The 18478-nt window shown below is 40.0% G+C and overlaps 1 protein-coding gene across 1 annotated transcript in view; it reads left to right on the plus strand.

Moving 5' to 3' along the window:
• The first annotated feature begins 13084 nt into the window (after positions 1 to 13084).
• The window catches only part of LOC145984878 (latrophilin-like protein LAT-2), a 112337-nt gene continuing 106943 nt past the window's right edge, over positions 13085 to 18478 (plus strand). The window contains exons 1-2 of the mRNA XM_083118253.1: positions 13085 to 13095; positions 16224 to 16287. Coding sequence (XP_082974379.1) covers positions 13085 to 13095; positions 16224 to 16287 — 75 coding nt within the window. The remainder of the gene's footprint in view (positions 13096 to 16223; positions 16288 to 18478) is intronic.

The following is an 18478-nucleotide window of genomic DNA, read 5'->3' on the forward strand; positions in this document are numbered from 1 at the left end:
TTCCCATAAACTATTATAAGTAATGATTTTGTTTCACAAACATTCCCGACATTCGTCGATTTGCCTCCCTTCATTTTTTTTTGGCTAACACAGAAGTTTTCACAACACGCCCACATCTCGTCCCACACAAACGCGGCTAAAAATAAGGAAACAGTAGCGTATAAATTAGTAATAATAGCACACAAGGAAGCCAATTATCAAGTGGAATATCGTCTATCCCTGAACAGTAAATATATATATTCTTTAGCGCGACACAAATGAAAAGTGTCATCATAGGAACGCTGCAGCTGAGTTTATTGCTGATGCATAACAAATTTCAATCTCATTTTCCTTCCATACATCAAAAAAACACCTCGATAAAACTTTCTCGGTATGAAGAGGAAGGATGGTAGTTTAAAATATCGAAAAATGAGAAATATCTATGGGGTGGGGGTGTTTTGAGCTATTCAAACTTGAAATTTGAACATTTGAACAAAGTGTTCAAATTTTAACAAGTTTCAACATTTGATCACATCATAATATGCTACCGTCTTTCCTATTTACAACGAACTCAAGAACGCTTCTGTATCTTCATTTGTTCCCGAGATATACGTAATTGAAAAGGGCATGTTGCTCACAAATGACATTTTGAACAACCCTCATATAATTCATAATAATCATATTTCAGCAAAATCCATTCACAGGTATTGGTTTTGTAGCAAAGCAAAGCTGTGTACCAAGTATCATCAAAATCGGTTACTATGAGGGTCAACTACTGTTTGATTTGACATGGATCATCCCATATATATATATATATATATATATATATATATATATATATTTGTGTGTGTGTGTGTGTGTAGTAGTAGTAGTAGTAGTAGTAGCAGTAGTAAGTAAGTAGCTTAGCCACTAGAGGAACAGGTGTCCTAATATCATTTCTCAGTTCATTAAGAAAAATGGTTATTATAAGCTATACTGTAGATAAATTGTTTTCCTGTTGTGTTTACCAATTTGAGAAGGCTTCACTGAGTCCAATGCAAATTGTATGACATGGCAATTTCACTGGGAAATTGACGGATGGCTTATTTACTTTGTAACTAAAAATTGACCAAAATGTCACTTACCACGTTTAACACCCGAACCCTTCATTTATAAATGCCCTAAGATATGTAATTACATATGAATTCATTATCTCTACTACTACATAAAATACTTATATAATAAAAAAAAATACGAAAGAAAATGTTACATGCTCTGTCTGTAGATTCTATCCCAGTAGGACCAAGAAATTAATCAATTCACTCTGGGGCTTACGCATGTTGGACCTTTATCATGGAGCTGGAACTATGGACATAGTAACCATTGTGTTTTAATATAGTTCCTTTAATCCAGTTGACACTATACAGTAATGAAAACACGTTTGAACACAATGCTGAATTATACAAATGTCTATGTCTGCGTAGGCTAACTTAAATTAGTAGATGTAGCGAGCCGACATGCACCATGCCGCTATTAAAATCGCTCCCAGAATTCCGCTCTCTCACAAGACATTCCCAGCGGGAGTAAAAATAAGACAAATGAGGAGCGAAAAGCACCCAGGTAACCTTAATTTTCTTTAAATGCTAACCTCATAATGAATGAAGTCTTTATCTTGACAGGAAGCCTGTTCAGCCGTTGCCGTCCTGCTGCACTACTTCTTCCTGTCAGCCTTCATGTGGATGGGGGTCGAAGGTTATCATCTCTACAGCTTGGTGGTCCGCGTGTTCGATGCTCGCAAGGGGAAAATGCTGCCTTATTACCTAGCGGGGTACGGACTGCCAATTCTGATCGTCATGGTCGTCTTCGCAGTTTCGGAATCTCTTGATCAGAAGGCTTACGGGAGGGATGAGTTGTAAGTATTAGATCGTAAGGCTCAAATACAAGTTTCCGAATTCAAACGCCCTAATGGCAACTGTCTGTAACTCCACATGAATTTGATGTATCAAAATGAATTATACATCAATGAATATACATAGTCACAAAGTTTCTGTGAGCAAAGTAGTAATTAGTGCATTTAGTACTTTTTTTAGTATTTTAGTACATTTCTAAATGCGCCTCACGAGTCGCATGCAGGATGTCCAGTGTATCCAACCAGAGTGACAACTATGGGACAGCTTCGTGCAAGGATTACAGTTGCATTGGGACAGGCAACCTGGCGGGAAATGGAGTATCAGCTGGACATGCTCCATGCAACTCGTGGGGCGCATGTAGAAATGTACTAAATGTATTAAAAATGTACTAAATGTACTAAAATGTACTAAATATACTAAAATCTACTAATTACTACTTTGCTCACAGAAACTTTGTGACTATGTATATTCATTGATGTATAATTCATTTGGATACATCAAATACATCAATGGCCGCGGTGGCTCAGTCGGTAACGAATCTGACTACCATGCTAAAGGTCCCGGGTTCGATCCCCACCCAGCGTCGAATAACATGAGTACCTGGGGGAAACCCTGGGGGGTAAAGGCGGTCAGGGGCGTGATGCCACTCACGACCGGATCAAGAAAGTGTGGGGCGTTACCCCCACACCCTCTATACGCCTTCATGGCGTGGTGCTAAGCACAGGGGAGCACTTTACTTTTTTGTTACAGACAGTTGCCATTAGGGCGTTCCAATTCGGACACCCTAAACTTTAGTTACAGCTTCGGACAGTTCTGTTCCCAAAGACTATTGAACCAGCCTCACAGTCACCATATCTAACAGCTAACGCCTTGTTTATAGACAACCCAAATAACAATACAGTTCTCCGGGTTATATACCGTTCAGGGTTGTACTTCTTACAGTGGAATTCACACTAACCTAACCTAACCAGTACTTCTAAAAAATATTTTTTTTCTCATGAAATTTCAATTTATTAATAAAAAATACATCAATAATTTATCTTCAAAAGAAACTATGCATGATTTACTTAATAACAAGCACGTTCTTTCGTATGACCTCGACAAAACCCGAACACATAGGGAGAGGGTAGTTCTGGCAAAAGTGCATAGCCCACGATCAGAATGGTTGCTAGAATCTTGAGCAAGCCTTCAAAAGGAAGTTGCTGCTTTGGAAGAACAAGATTGAAGATGAAAACATTGGTGAATGCTTTCCTGCGTTGAGCATGTTGGTACAAGAAACAGACTAAAATTAAATGGAGCACTTGACACATCTTCATTCACTTCAAAAATAAAGTACTTTCCACAGAACACAGAGCACAACTGAATCAGTAATTCATTCAACGCAGATCCTCCATAAAATTTTACCACAGCCACAGCAGAAGAGGAACAGCTTATTGATCTTTCCTCAAGCAACATAGTGAACTATATTTCTTTCTGGAACAATACCTGATCTTCTTATCCGTGAGGAATGAGTGTTTAGAGTTAAATAAGAACGCCTTGCGCATTATGTTTCTTATCTTTTGTGAAACGAATGTTTAGCAATGATGATGGTCAAGCTATTGATTGACTGATTGTTTGGCTTTATTTTACTCCGCTTCTTGTGTCAGTTTTGGCTAATATGCGACGATGAGGATGAGTGATGATATGATGAAATTGATGAATGGGCACTCACAAACATCCATGCCCAGGCCGGGATTCGAACCCGGGACTACTGGCGTCGTGGTACGATGTTCTAACCACTCCGCCACGGAGGCCGGCTTGACGGTGGTCATGTCCAAATAAATATCAAGAGTAAACATCCAGAATGAGATGTCCCTTGCTATTTCCAAAACTATACCCAGAATCGATACACTGTGTGACGTCAAGCAAGCTCATACATCTCACTGACTTGGGAGTCATTCCGAAAACTAAAAAGCCTGCTGCGACTGCAGAAATAAAACGGATACGGCGGAAGGGGAAAAAATCTGAAGTAGAAAGCAAGCAGTGTGGACTGGGTGAATACTTTTATCTTTAATATGTTTATTATTCTCTTGATTTTGTTGGTTCGGTTCGTTGGTCATTACAAACAAACAACTTCTAGATTCGTAGATTACCATTGATTTTCTGCATGTGGTAGTTGGATTGGCTACCTTGTTTGATGTATGCAAATGTTATTATTCTTCTTTTCCACATTATCAGCGGAGCGAGGGAGGAAGTTTTTACGAAATATTTTGCAAATATATAATAATATTTATATTGTAGATCATATTTCTTAGTTTCAATCATGATGGGCCTCCCGATGGCGCAGTGGTGGCGTCGTCGCCTTGTAATCAAGGGGTCCCGGGTTCGATACCCGGTGGAGGCACATAGTGGTTCGGATCCCACTTTAAACTGTAGGTCCAGTCCCGATTAGCCTACTGTGCACAAAGTGTACTTAAAGCAACAACTCAAGTTTCGAGCATGATTTTGTACAGTTATCGAATTTTGATTTATTTATACCTCAATAACATCTCCTTTCTCGTGATCGAATAAAAATCACGAAAATATTTCAAATTTGTAAAGAAATTATATTTTAAAAATATTTCATGAAATTCATCTCTACCATTATCTCATTATCAGCAAAGGTGGTCACGACTTGAGTTGTCAATACATTTAGCATCATTATATCCACAAAAAGGAGTGTGAGTAATTGAGATGGGGGTGATAACACTTCGTCTGGTTGCGAGTTGAAGTGCACACCCATAGAGCAAGATCTGCAGCCGCCACTGATCAAATTCGCTGATATTTTCGTTTTATGCCGCCTTCAATCGAACCTGATGAGTTTTTCATTCTCTTTTGCTGCATGGATTACGGCAACCTTTACATGTAACCATAATATTAGCATATTAGAGGAGAGAGTAATTCCGAGAACACATTCAACACAGCCGGGAAACCTTCCCTCCACCCTCCTCTCTCACTCACATGCAAAATATTGGTTATTATAACTTCATGCATAATTTCAGTTCATTACTCAGATAATGCAATATTTATGAGACAAATGGAAATGCATTTGTTCTTCAGGGATTTAGGTTTTATTGCTGCGGAAGATAATAGCCTTACTAGAAGATGTGTGTTCTGGTATTACTTGAGTGGTGTTAGCATACCAAACGTAAACCAGCTAATGGTATGTTCGATTCAAGCTAACGACAATGTTTCATCTTCTTTTCTACCAACGAGGAAGTGTTCAGTATTGATTTCTAAGTATTTTTACAAGGTAACGTGCAAGATATATTGATTTTTTTCATCTATTTCTACAATAGACCCTCTACCCAAGGAAACACTCTATACAGGGTGTTTCTAAAGGTCGTTTACAACGCTTTGGAGGTGATTCCTCACACGAAAACAAGCAAGAAGTGTGAGTTCCATTTTTACGACTGAGGCTTCGTTTCCGAGATAGGAGCCTCGCAAAAGGTGACAAAGTGAACGTCACACCTACTGGGACGAATACTATCACAGATAGAGAGGCGGTTCCAAGGGAATCATCAAGGAATCGTATGTGCTCAGTCCGGAAGTCACTATGAAAAGTTCACTGCACACATGCGAAATGGAGTCCTCAAAGGAATTGGGGATTTCTAGCAAGAACAATGCATGGAAATGGTATGTAACGCAGCAAGAAGGACCGTGACAATGAGAAATTCGTTAAGACAACACATCCCCGACCTCAAACATCAAAACATGAGCACGGAACACAAAATCCGAAAAGTTGAGTACGGTTGCATACCCCAGTTACACGCGAGGAATGAACGAATCATGTCATGTGGCATACGAGAGACACATTACTCCCACCAGGAGGAGGGAAAGAAAAACACAATATCAGATGATTGCGACAACGTGTATTTTTACACGCGACAACTACGTAATATCCCCCCCCCACACACACACAACAAACAACAAATGCTACAATGTCTTACGCACAGACAGTGCGTCTCACTATACACCAACTGAAGATGTCACTTTCACCACACAAATGGGGTGGGGAGCAATACCAAGAGTGTTCTCACTGGGATTTGCCGAGGGCGATAATCAGAGACGGTTTTCAAAATGTCTGTCGTTCACTCCTACGCAGAGATGACAGCGACGAATCAAGGATTGTCGAGTACGAGCAAACAAGCCAAGTGTATCTGCTACCGTCGCGGCGGCGACGTTGATGCGAGCAACGAGGTCCTCAGCTGATGTGACAGGTGTGTCGTATACGAGGGTTTTCATTTCTCCCCAGAAGAAGAAATCGAGAGGGTTGAGATCTGGCGACCTCGGTGGCCAAGGCACAGGCTCATCACTACCAATGAACCTATTGCGAAACACGTCATGCAGGAAATGTCGTACATTACGATCAAAATGAGCTGGTGCCCCATCGTGTTGGTACCACATTTCTTGCCGCAGTGCCAAAGGTACGGTCTCCAACAGTTCAGGCAGAACCTCACTAAGAAATGCATGATACGTGCGACCATTCAGGCGAACAGGGAGAATGTATGGTCTAATTAAATGATCATGTACTATCCCGCACCTCACATTTACTGAAAATCTGTGCTGGTGATGGGCCACAAAAAGTGCATGTGGGTTGTCAAAGTCCCAGACATGACTGTTTCTACTATTGAAGACATCTATCCTTGTGAAAATGGCTTCATCTGTCCACAATACCTTTGCCCCGAAGTGAGGGTTTGTGTCCAGCTGATGCAACAACCATTGGCAAAACTCCATACGAGGGCGAAAGTCACGAGGTAACAGTTCTTGTACTTTCTGCAGTTTAAAAGGGTGTATTCCTTCCTCTGACAACACTCGCCACACATTCACATGAGACGTGTTTCGTGCCCTAGCGAGCACGCGCGTACTGGTGCCAGGATGTTGTGCGACCGCTATTAACACATCTTCTGCAAACTGATGTGTGCGTACACTTCAGGGTCTTCCAACTTCTTGCCGCGGTGGTAACACTGACCCTGTTTCACGCAGTCGACTGTACACTGCCTGAAAGAAGGCGTGAGACGGCAAACGTCTATGTGGAAAGCGTTCTCCATAGAGACGCCTTGCCTCACGGCTATTACCACGTGCCTCCCTACACATGAGATGCATGTCTGCTAGCTGCTGGGTCGTATACGCAGCCATCTGTGTAATAGGGAGCTGGAACTGCAAAGTATGGTTTTTGTTTAACACTGGCACACTGCACAAATTGGCCGTATCACCGTACGAACACCACAGACCAATTGTTGCGATACTTGACTTGCCCACTCTACCACATCAACTTCTTTCAATACAACATACTAGTACTCCTCAGTCGTAAAAATGGAACTCACACTTTTTGCTTGTTTTCGTGTGAGGAATCACCTCCCAAGCGTTGTAAACGACCTTTAGAAACACCCTGTATACACACACTCCATTCGGGGTTTGGTTCCTTGCCTGTTCAAAACATTTCGCCATATGTACTAAATGTAAGTAAAAAGCAAAAGAAAAAAGGTAAAAGAAACAAACGAATATTATATTTTGACACATGTGCAGGGTGCGAGAATGTACAAAGCCTTGACTCATTCTACTTCCTTTCAACGGGCGAAAACAAAAACAAGCAACGCTTGCCAACGTTGTTTCAAGGCAGCCAGTGTTGTTCCTATAACGTTCGCATCACAACTGACATTGCCACCTGCTCCAACACACACACACACACACACACACGCTCGAAAATATTGGCAGACAGAATGAGCACCCAATGTCAGTCGCCTATTGATTTGGCATTTAATACAGTCTGCTAATGATATTAAGGAATTCCATTGCTTCATTCTCTTTGAAAGGGATTGTTAGGTACTTGGGCTTGTCCAGAGTTAATGGCTGATACTAAAAAATTGAACTCTCCAATTCATCAGTATACTCTAATGCAGCATACAATAACATACTTGTCGATTGGGGCAATTTATTTTCTAAGGGCGGGGTATTTTACCCACGGCAAGCTACTAATGAAATTCCACCGATCTACGATCTCGTATACTATTTATTTATTTATTTTTTTATTATTAAACACAACAGGCGAATGCCCAATTACAATGTTATACATTTCTTGCTTTGAGTTTGTAAATTTACAGTTTGATAAGAAATATTATTGTGCAGAAATGTAAATAAACATAAAACATGTCAACGCTAAACTATATACATGTTAATTGAAGAGAGTGGAATGAAATATCTAACTATTATCTACAAAAATAGCCTACAGGAATACAAGATTTCAATTGTCAAGTACAATGCACAACGTATTTATCTTTACACTCAGTATTTCAGATCTTTACCACCATGTACAATATATATAAGATACTGATATAAATATATTATAAATTACATAAAATATGGAAATAAAATAAACACAGTATAAATCAAGGATAGAAGTTATTTACATTAAAGAAATATATTAATTATGTGTGTAATAAATGACCTGTAAATAATTGACACACTAGAAAGTACAGATGGGGGACAAAATAATACGAACACCTGTGAATGTAGAGAAAATCTTTATTAATAGGGGGTTGGACCACCCTGTGACTGAAGTACACTTTGTATGCGACGTGGGATGGACGCATAGAGGTCATGCACAATGTTTAAGGGAATATGGAGCCATTCTTCCTCCAGAGCAGTCTCCAATTCCGAAAGTGTGGCTGGAGGCGGACTTCGAGCACGAAGTTTGGACTCCAAATATCCCCACAAATGTTCTATAATGTTCAGGTCAGGAGACTGTGGGGCCCATTCAAGATGTCCTACTTCATCGTCACGTTCTTCAAACCAAGTTCGGACAGACCCAGCAGTGTGGATAGGAGCGACGTCGTCTCGAAAAAGCGGTCGGTCCCCAGGAAATAAAGTCTGGACAAAAGGATGGAGATGATCCCCCAGAATGCTGCGATAGTGACTGGCATTGATCTTCCCATGCAGAAAAACCAGTGGTCCCACACCGTGCCAAGATATCGCGCCCCATACCATAATGGACCCACCTCCATGCTTCACGGTCGGCAAGAGGCAGTCAGGATGAAATGCATCTCGAGGCGTTCTTCACACATAAACGCGCCCCGTGGTCTGAAATAACGTGAATGTTGATTCATCAGACCAGATGACTTGTTGCCACTGCTGCGGGGACCAACTTTTGTGAGCTCTGCACGATTAGCGTCGCTTGACAGCATTACGTGATGTCACTAATGGCTTACGAATTGCCACTCGGCCATGAATGTTTGCAGCATGGAGTTCCCTTTCGACAATTTTGATTGAAATGGGGTCCTGGAGATGCCTGTTCATTTCAGATGTTATCTCGGATAACGATTGCTTGTGCTTTCGGGCCACTATGCGCTTCAACACCCTCCTATCCCGAGCAGCAAGCTTTGTCTTTCGTCCACTGTTGTGCTTTGAAGACGCCATCTTACCTTGTGTTGTGTACGCTGTCATAACGGCTGATACTGTGCTCCTTGCACACCCAACAAGCTTTGAGGTTTCGGTCACCGTGGATCCAGCTGAACGTGCTCCAACAATCGTGCCTCTTTGGAACTCTGTCAGGTCTGACATTGCAGTGTCTCTTGAGAGCGTATGATAGACGAATGCACCACCAATGACTGCTGTTGGCAAACTAATACCTTCCCCTTCACAGCCACTAGGTGGCAGACTTCAGTGCCAGGTGGTGCTGCTGTACTGCCGGTGTGAAATGTGGCATACTTTTTCACAGGTGTTCGTATTATTTTGTCCCCCATCTACGTACATACATGTAATTGAGTATAAACTACGAAAGAAATATATATTTACAAATATTGCGCTTATGTTTACATTGTTGACATTTATTCTTCCATTCCTTGAATAACTTTTTTGAATGTCCCAATAAGCATGTGAAATATGTCTAATTTTGATCCCAGTCCGGCGCTGATAGCATCTGCTGCATAAGGGTGGGTGTGGGGAACGTCAAACGAGCAAGCGAAGTTCCTACACCCTCAGGCTCGGTTACCGACGTCTGCCGGTTATCGCTCTCCGCTGGGACAAACAAACAACAACAAAAAACGCTTGGACACTAATTCAATTGCCGCCCCAACATTTAGCCACTTTGCAGTCCACGCGACGCACTTAACGCAGCACGCACTTCGATGCTCACTATTTTTTTTCCAGTGCGTGTAGTTACACGTTCCCACCGCCTCTCCGACGGGATAAAACTTTGGCCGCACATCTCCTGTTTTTATGTAACGCAACAGCTTTTGCCCCTCCTTCCCCCAGAAAAATATACGCGACGGAAAAATATGAATCAGAGGGAGGGGAAAGGGGACAGAAGTAACAATCGAAAAAACACAACAACCGGAGACAAAAGCTGGTCACAGCGTTCTCTCGTAACTCATTGTAGCACTTGAGTTATCATTGTTGTTTCGCATGTGACTGTGCACATCGTGTCAGTGTTGCGAACCTATTTTTTGGAAAGACTCCATTCCTATATTAGCATTGCAATTCTGTAACTTTCAACGATTTGTTCGTTATGAACGTTATTCTGAAAACAAAATAGATTAACTGAGACCTGAGTCGTAAACAAAAGCGAGGCTTTAATAACGTTAAAATATAGGTAAAACTTACGAACTGAAATTATGTTACTTTTAAGTTTTAACTAGTACTTAAGTATGTTCATATACTGTAGCAAAATGATTTAGTGGAAGCAGAATTCGTAAAAACATTTTTTTATGAAACATTGATGTTTGCTTAAAAGTTACATTATTCCGGTTCTGAATCATCTCCCGGAAAACAATCCTGCATACGCCAGTAGTCTCAAGTAAAAGTTGTGTTGTTTCGCCGTTTGTCGATTGTTTACAGCACCAAATTCCACAGTGTGTAACCCCATTGAACACAACGGGATATAAATTTATGTTATAAATTACCTCATATTGTTCTGTAATAGTTACATGTGATTATTTCAATAAAACTAATTTTATTTCTAATTCTTAAAATTTTGGCTGGAAGGGGTTAAAAATTATGTAGAACCAATTGTGGAGTGACGATCGCTGTACGAAAGCGTGACATCATTTGGAGGGGCCAGGGATTGATGTGTTTTTTTACTTCGCTTGGCCAATCGCGAAGGTGGGAATGAGTGATGATATGATGAAATTGATGAAGGGATACTCAGAAAGAACATTCATGTCCAGATCGGGATTCGAAGCTAGGACCTCTGACGTAGGAGGGGAAGAATACTAATAATCATACTACAGAATGATAATGAGGCATTCCTCTGGTGAATAGTAACATGGCTGAAATCGCGTTTATTTGACGTACAGGTGGAAGAATATTTTAAAATAATAGTAAAAAAATTGTGAAATATGAAAATATACCGCTTGCACTCCATCGGTGTACTTCGTACAAGTACCTTAAGAGAAAATCGCTAGTGTAAGGGAATAGGTTATAGAAATTAAAAACCCTGTTAAAAATGCCTTGAGCATGTTACAATAAACTTTAACAGGATCATTTGTAGGATAAGATAGTTGGTGGGTGGAATCCATTTTTACCACACTGACAAGACACATATACAGAAGTCTCTGCGTGCAGTAACATGCCACTACAGTCTGCAACACTGCAAGGCCTGAAACAAACGCGATAACACACCCTCCCTCTCTCCCCCACACACCGAACAGTTTTCCGTTGGATATCAGGTTGGCAAAATATGAAAACTTGCCTGTGGTAGTAGGTCGGTGTAAATATTCCACTGGTCTGGAAAGTTCGGCAAACACAAACACACTCACACTGACACGCAGCGAAATGGCTTCGCGTTCTAACTTGGTGGAAGACCATACATTTCCATAATTCAAATATTACTAATCTGTAATTGTAATTTATTAATTTTTGTGGTGATAACCCGTACTGTAATAAAGAACTGTAGTCACAGACAAGGGAAGTTATGTCCTATTTAAATGATTTTAAAAAGTTCTCTTTAAAAGATCAGTATCCACACCCAAAACCATTTATCTTATATCATCCACCCACCTACACACACAATCTCACTCGCTCACGCACAAAATCTCACTCTCTCATACATGTTAGTACAGGATGTCACCACAGAACATCGACAGCAAGGTGAACTTTTCTTTATCTGAAATAAGGAGCCGTGGTCTCCCCCAAGTCAGATTGGCCAAACTGCCAAATAGTAATATGCAAATTTCGTGTAATAATAAAACAAATGTGTAGAAATAATGATGCATATGATGTGAAACCTTAGACGATTCGAATCCAGGATCTATAGTCTCGGAGCTCGCTCTACTAATCCCAGGATCATGGGTTCCCCCTTTTTAAGTTGAAATATATTCACTACACAAACAAACTGGTGAAGGTACAAAATTCTTGTAAAGGTCAGCTTCGGCGATAGTGTGATTTGACCTGCAGCGCATTACAGTTGTGAGGGAACTCCGGGAGAGTCGAATATGTTTGAACCAGCATTCCTTTGGAATTCTTTCTTGTATGGAATACTACACCTTACCGCATTGAGTACCAGTATTCGGACACAAACGTTGGCAGCCACTAAGTAATGTGTGATTCCAAAACTACAGACGGAAACTTTATTGAAAACGGCCGTTGGATTGTTTTATTCGTTGCATATTTTGCCAAAGTATCTGATATATCATTATCTTCTATTAAAGAATATCCAGGTGTCCAAATAAGGTTGATATCATATTCCAACGCCATTAATTTCAGTGTCAGTATTCTTATGTTAACTATATTCCAATCAGAGTGACATGACCATGATGTAAACTGTCATGAATTTATCACAGAGGCTGAGTCGGCTGCAGTTATTCCTGAAATTTAAATTATTTACAAAACTGTATTAACTTCTTATTATGTGATAATAAAGCCTTCTTTGCATCACGCAATAAATACGCCAATATGAATTTTCCTTTGAAGATGTGACCATCCAAATTCTTACTGGCTCAACCATAACAGAAAGTGCTCTGCTACTGTCAGTAATTTTTATATTTATCGATGAATGGTGTTGCCACCGTGTGGACAGGGTGGGTCTAACCCACCATGAAATAATATTGCACAAGCAAATAGCCAAGATGACGATTTTCAGAATCCACGCCTGTAAAAGTAGAATAAAGATAGAAAAAGATAAATTATACCAATTGTTATTGAAACTACAACTCATAAATCTTTTATTAATTGGTTAATAAAAAATATACAAGAATCATCAGATGGCTGAAAGGTAAGTAATGGTCTCTTAAACAAAAAAAATAATAATTAACAACTACTTCTGATGAAAATGTTAGTTAATAATAACATAGGAATGTCAAACCTAAATTATCTACATAAAGATACTTTTTAATTCACCAAATATACCTCTTAAACTGAATTATTCTATTTATAATATTTATAATAACCTATTTACTATTTATAACTATCAATTATTACAATTACAATAAAACATTGAATATTAACAACATTCAATGTTTTATTGAATATAGATCTTGCTCAAGATAGGGAAAGATGGAAGGCCTGTGTTGCTGCAGCCATGAACCTTCGGGTTTAAGAAGGCTAGAGAGTTAGTTAGTTAGTTAGTTATATTAACAACATTACAATAAAGCTTAAATCAAAAACGAAATCCCGAAAATGATGATAAGACTATTCTCGTCCTTTGATCCAACATCATCAGTTATAAACATACCATTAAACTGAATAAGAACTTTCCTAGGGTTATTAATAATCAATACCCCATTCTGATTAATACAATCACGAACTTCTATTATATATAATATAATAATATTAAAATTACATGAAGAATTTAAAGCAAACAATACGCTACGGCCAAACTGTGAGCCAATTGGCATCATACAGTTATAGTCTAAATTCCTGTATACAATATTTGCAAGGTCTATTCCTAATGCAAGAATAGGAAAAGCCATACATGTAATACGGTATATGATGATTGTCCATGATGTAAGGAGGAGGAGTTAAACTCAGCACTTTCACCCTGCAGAAGCCTCCCGTATTTCAGGAACAGATCACCCTTGCCATGCACGTCACCAGAAATTTTTGTGAGGGGAGCGGTTAGGCAGTCGATAAAACCTGAATAGAAATACCATTAATAATAATTATTATAAACAGGATTATTATCATTGTACAAATAAAATCAACATATTTTATTCAGAATTTATTATTTTTATTACTATGAAATAACCATAACCCCACAGCTCTACAGCCCATGGCGGGCCTTGGCTTACCTACCGACTGCTGGTCTCCCTCCCACACTGTTCCGCCGTCACCTGTTATAGCGTGGAGGTCTCAGACCAGTGTTGGGGTGACGGGTGATCAGCCCGACGAACCCCCAGCCGTTATTGTAGGTCTTCTTGACCAGGTTACGCTCACTCACTCGAAGCTTCCCAATTTCCTCACGATGGTGGGTTGCCACCGGTCCTATACGTAGGCTAAATAAATTCCGACCAGAGCCGGATTCGAACCTACGCCGTCCCGCAGCGAACGATCTCAAGACGAGTAAACGCCTTAACCCGCTCGACTACGGAGGAGGACATTAATATGAAATGCAGTCAAGAAATAATAGCAAAAGGTAAAAGGTAAAGTGTTCTCCTGTGCATAGCACCACGCCATGAAGGCGTATAGGGGGTGTGGGGGTAACGCCCCACACTTTCTTGATCCGGTCGTGAGTGGGGGTGATGTGATCAGCATCACGCCCCTGACCGCCTTTACCCCCCAGGGTTTCCCCCAGGTACCCATGTTATTCGACGCTGGGTGGGCGCCGGGGCCGCTTTCACCGTAAGAAAAGTTCCCGGATTTGAACCGGCCGGGGATCGAACCCGGGACCTTGAGCATGGTAGTCAGACGCGTTACCGACTTTTTTTTTTTTTTTTAATTTTAAAAGGAAATACCCCCTACACGGAGGTATCCCCCACCATTCACACTTATTTCACTTCTTACACTTTTCAATTCTTACAGTTTCTCAGTTTCTTTTCATCAGGACAAACACAAATACCCATGCCTTACCCGGGACTCGAACCCAGAACCCCTGGCGTTGTAGCGCGCTCTGCTAACCACTTCGCCACGGAGGTCGACTGCCGACTGAGCCACCGCGGCCACTCACTAGTGAGACTAGTAATGGCGAAGGAAGCCTTCAATAGAATGAAAAATATTTTCTGTGGATTTATGATCAAAGAACTAAGGAAAAGACTAATGAAATGCTTGTATGGAGTGTAGCTCTATATGGTGCGTAAACATAGACACTGAGAACAAGTGAGAAAAAGCTATTGGAAGTTCTAGAAATGTGGCTATGGAGTCGAATGGAACGGGTGAAATGGACAGAAAAAGTTAGAAATGAAACAGCGGTAGAAAGAGTTGGGGAAAAGAGATCAATACTGGAGATAATCATGAAGATAAAACAATATTGTTTGGACCACTGGATGAGAGGAAACTGTATCCTAAGGGATGCTATTGAAGGAATGGTCAAAGTAAAGAAAATCAGGGGAAGAAGAAGATTCCAAATGATTGACATCAAAATAAACGAATCAATCCTACGCCACTACAAAGCGAAGAGCTGAAGATCGAATATCATGGAGGTTGCAAGGAAAGACCTCCCCCTGGGCAGAATACAATGAAAGAATGAATTACTATACTACTACAACTAATAATCCATGAAAGGAAGGAAGGAAATGTTTCTCATTATTTTTACCATTTCATACAATTAGTGTACTCAAATGATTGCATATCTATACGTATAAATTCGTACATATTTCGTTCAAGGTCCTCTCCGATGATTTGGTGGTAACGTCGCCGCCTTGTAATGAAGTGGTCCTGTGCTCGATACCAATTGAGGCACAATGCACAGTGGTTAGGATCCCGCTTTAAACCGTAAGCTCAGTTCCGATTAGCCTTTCTGTGCACAAAGTGAACTTCAAAACAAACTCAAACCCCTTGTTCAAGAAAGAGTTCTATAGGTTAGGGGATAACTTTAGTCATAAGGTATATGTTTTCAATTTCTGAATTTTGAAAGCTGTGGAACCATTTCTTCTTTGGATTAAATGATATCATATGATAAAAGACATAATCTGCATCTAACTCATTTTTTAGTTTGGTTATATGTCCGAATACTAACTAAATTAACTTTCTTTGTTACTATTACAAAAAAAAAAGCTTTCTGCCTTTTAGTAACTTAATACGAAACTATACATATTTCCTTGGAATCATGCGGTCGGTTCGACCCCCCCCCCCCGACACTCATGATCCTTACATAAACAAACTGCGAAGTACAAACATAGTAATTTGATGATTAGGTGCTACCTCAAAATGAACTTTGTGAGTACTCCTGTTTTTATTTGCTTCCAGGTGCTGGCTGACGTCACCAGACTTTATATGGAGCTTCATTGCACCCGTGATTGCTGTGATTGTTGTAAGTACCTTACTAATTAAAGTAGTTTCAAACACTTTCTAGACCTCTATATTATGTCTTTTGTCGGAGACTTCGCCTGTAAGTTTTATCATACTTTTAATTTGATCTGTCTTTTTTTAAATACGTTAGCACTATTTTTATCATCTGTTAGGTTAGGTGGGTTTCATGTTTGCGGCCAATTTTATTTCTTAATTGCAAGGAAATGTTCACCACCCAGCGTTCGTTACATCGGCACCAACTGCACGTTTGTTTTAAATCACGAATGTCTGTGTTAAATGTCTTTCCACTCTTATGGCGGACGGTCCTAGTTCTGGCTAGGGAAGTGGGGAGCTGGGATTACGCCGCAGACCAACCAGACAACAGCAGTAGCGCCGAGAGACACGACGCGGTGGAAAAAGTACTACGTGAACCTCGTTCTACTGGCTTCCGCGTTTTTTATCGCGCTGGATTGGTCGCTTCCCCGCTCCCACTTCCCTTGCCAGCTTATAGGGCGCCCACCGTAAGAGTAGAAAAGAGCTATAATATCCCCCGCCCGCCCTTTCGAATTCCGTATGCTTACAAGAACTGGCCTCAATCGTGTATGCTCGAATCCACAATTCAACAGTTTGTGACGTAGGTGAAATACACCTACATAGCTTATTTACTTTGTATAAGAGTCGCGAATACTTTCCAATCAAATAATACTAAAGGTCTATCTGAGCTTTATTTCAGGGTATCTGAAACACATGCAAACATTTTATCTTTTGGTTTTCTTCTACTAGATTTCTTCATGTAAGGTTGCACAAGTTTTTGTTTTAAGTCCACTTTGACATGATACAAATTTTTGTGACGTCACCACTTAAAAATATGTCACTGGTATATTCTTTTGTGAAATAAACCGTATTTGTTCCGTTATTATATATAAATTGCACCTTGTTTCTAATGTATATCTCTTGTTTAATATTTATTGTATTTTATGTTCTATTTTGAGTAATTCAATGTGATTTATATATTGAGAAATACTTTGTGCAGATTGTGCATGGAAACTTATGTAGATGTCGCTTTTCTTTGTAGTATGTTTTTGTAATTAGTAAGCGATTCATCTGTATTTAATCTGTGATCTTGAAAGAAAATATAAAAGCGAGGATTTCGCATGAGAAGTGAACATTCGCCGCAGATCGTCGACAGAATTTAAACTAAAAAAGTAGTGCTCGGTGTTGTTTCGGGGCGAAAGCTAGGCCTATGCGACCATAGGTACGCCGATAGCCACGCATTGATGCTCTTTACAATACTGCAACCATTCTCTGTTAGCTAATAAAGTCAGTCCAAACTCTAATTTGGAATAAAGGGCTAAGAGCAAATATCGGCTCGGTTATTATTACATACCTCTTGGTGTGTAAGCTAGTTCTATGCGACATGCAGTTAGCCACGCAATGAGGTTATGTTATAGTTGAGCCAAGACACCGATAAGACGAAATCCCCACATTCGTTCGAAGTATATTTGCATTATAATTGTAATAAATAAAACTATCCTTTCATTTTTATCTACGGCAATAATGTTTTTATTTCTCTGTGCTGTGAAATATTGTCGTTGCCTAACACTACCCCTGTACCTGAGAAAAGTCTGTGTACTTCAGTGAGCTGAGCGTTCACAGCTGAGCATTATTCAGTTATTATTATTAAATATAATACAACCACTGAATACCTCGTTAATAGATAGGCTAATAGGGACTGACCCTACAGTTTTAAGTTGGATCTGAACCACCGGGAGCCGTTAATCACAAGGCGACGACGCTGTTTCTCGAAAGTAAATGGAATTTATAAAACGGCCTTGCTGCCGTCGGCCAAAGGTCTAGCCAAAACTTAAGACAAATTATTTCGTTTGTTGATTTAGTTTGAACGTAGTATTTTTAGAATGCGTAGAGGAAGTTTAGAAACATATTTCTACAACTGTTGTAATTCATACTACCTCTGATACGTTGAATGTAATCCAAGTGTCTCTGCGTAGGCCGTGGTCCACCAGATATAACAATACATTTCTTACAAGAAATTCGTGACATGTATGAAAGTGCAAGAACTGAAAATAGCACATTGTCACGTCCAATGTTATTTCAAGAAACCAGAAAGTTAAAAAAAAAAACAAAAAAAAAAAAACAGGAAAAGATCGTCACATAACTCACCTCTTTCCTCACACAGATTTCTCCCAAGTTCG

This window comes from Lepisma saccharinum, chromosome 3 (assembly GCF_977018435.1).
Source record: "Lepisma saccharinum chromosome 3, izLepSacc3.1, whole genome shotgun sequence".
NCBI lineage: Eukaryota > Metazoa > Arthropoda > Insecta > Zygentoma > Lepismatidae > Lepisma > Lepisma saccharinum.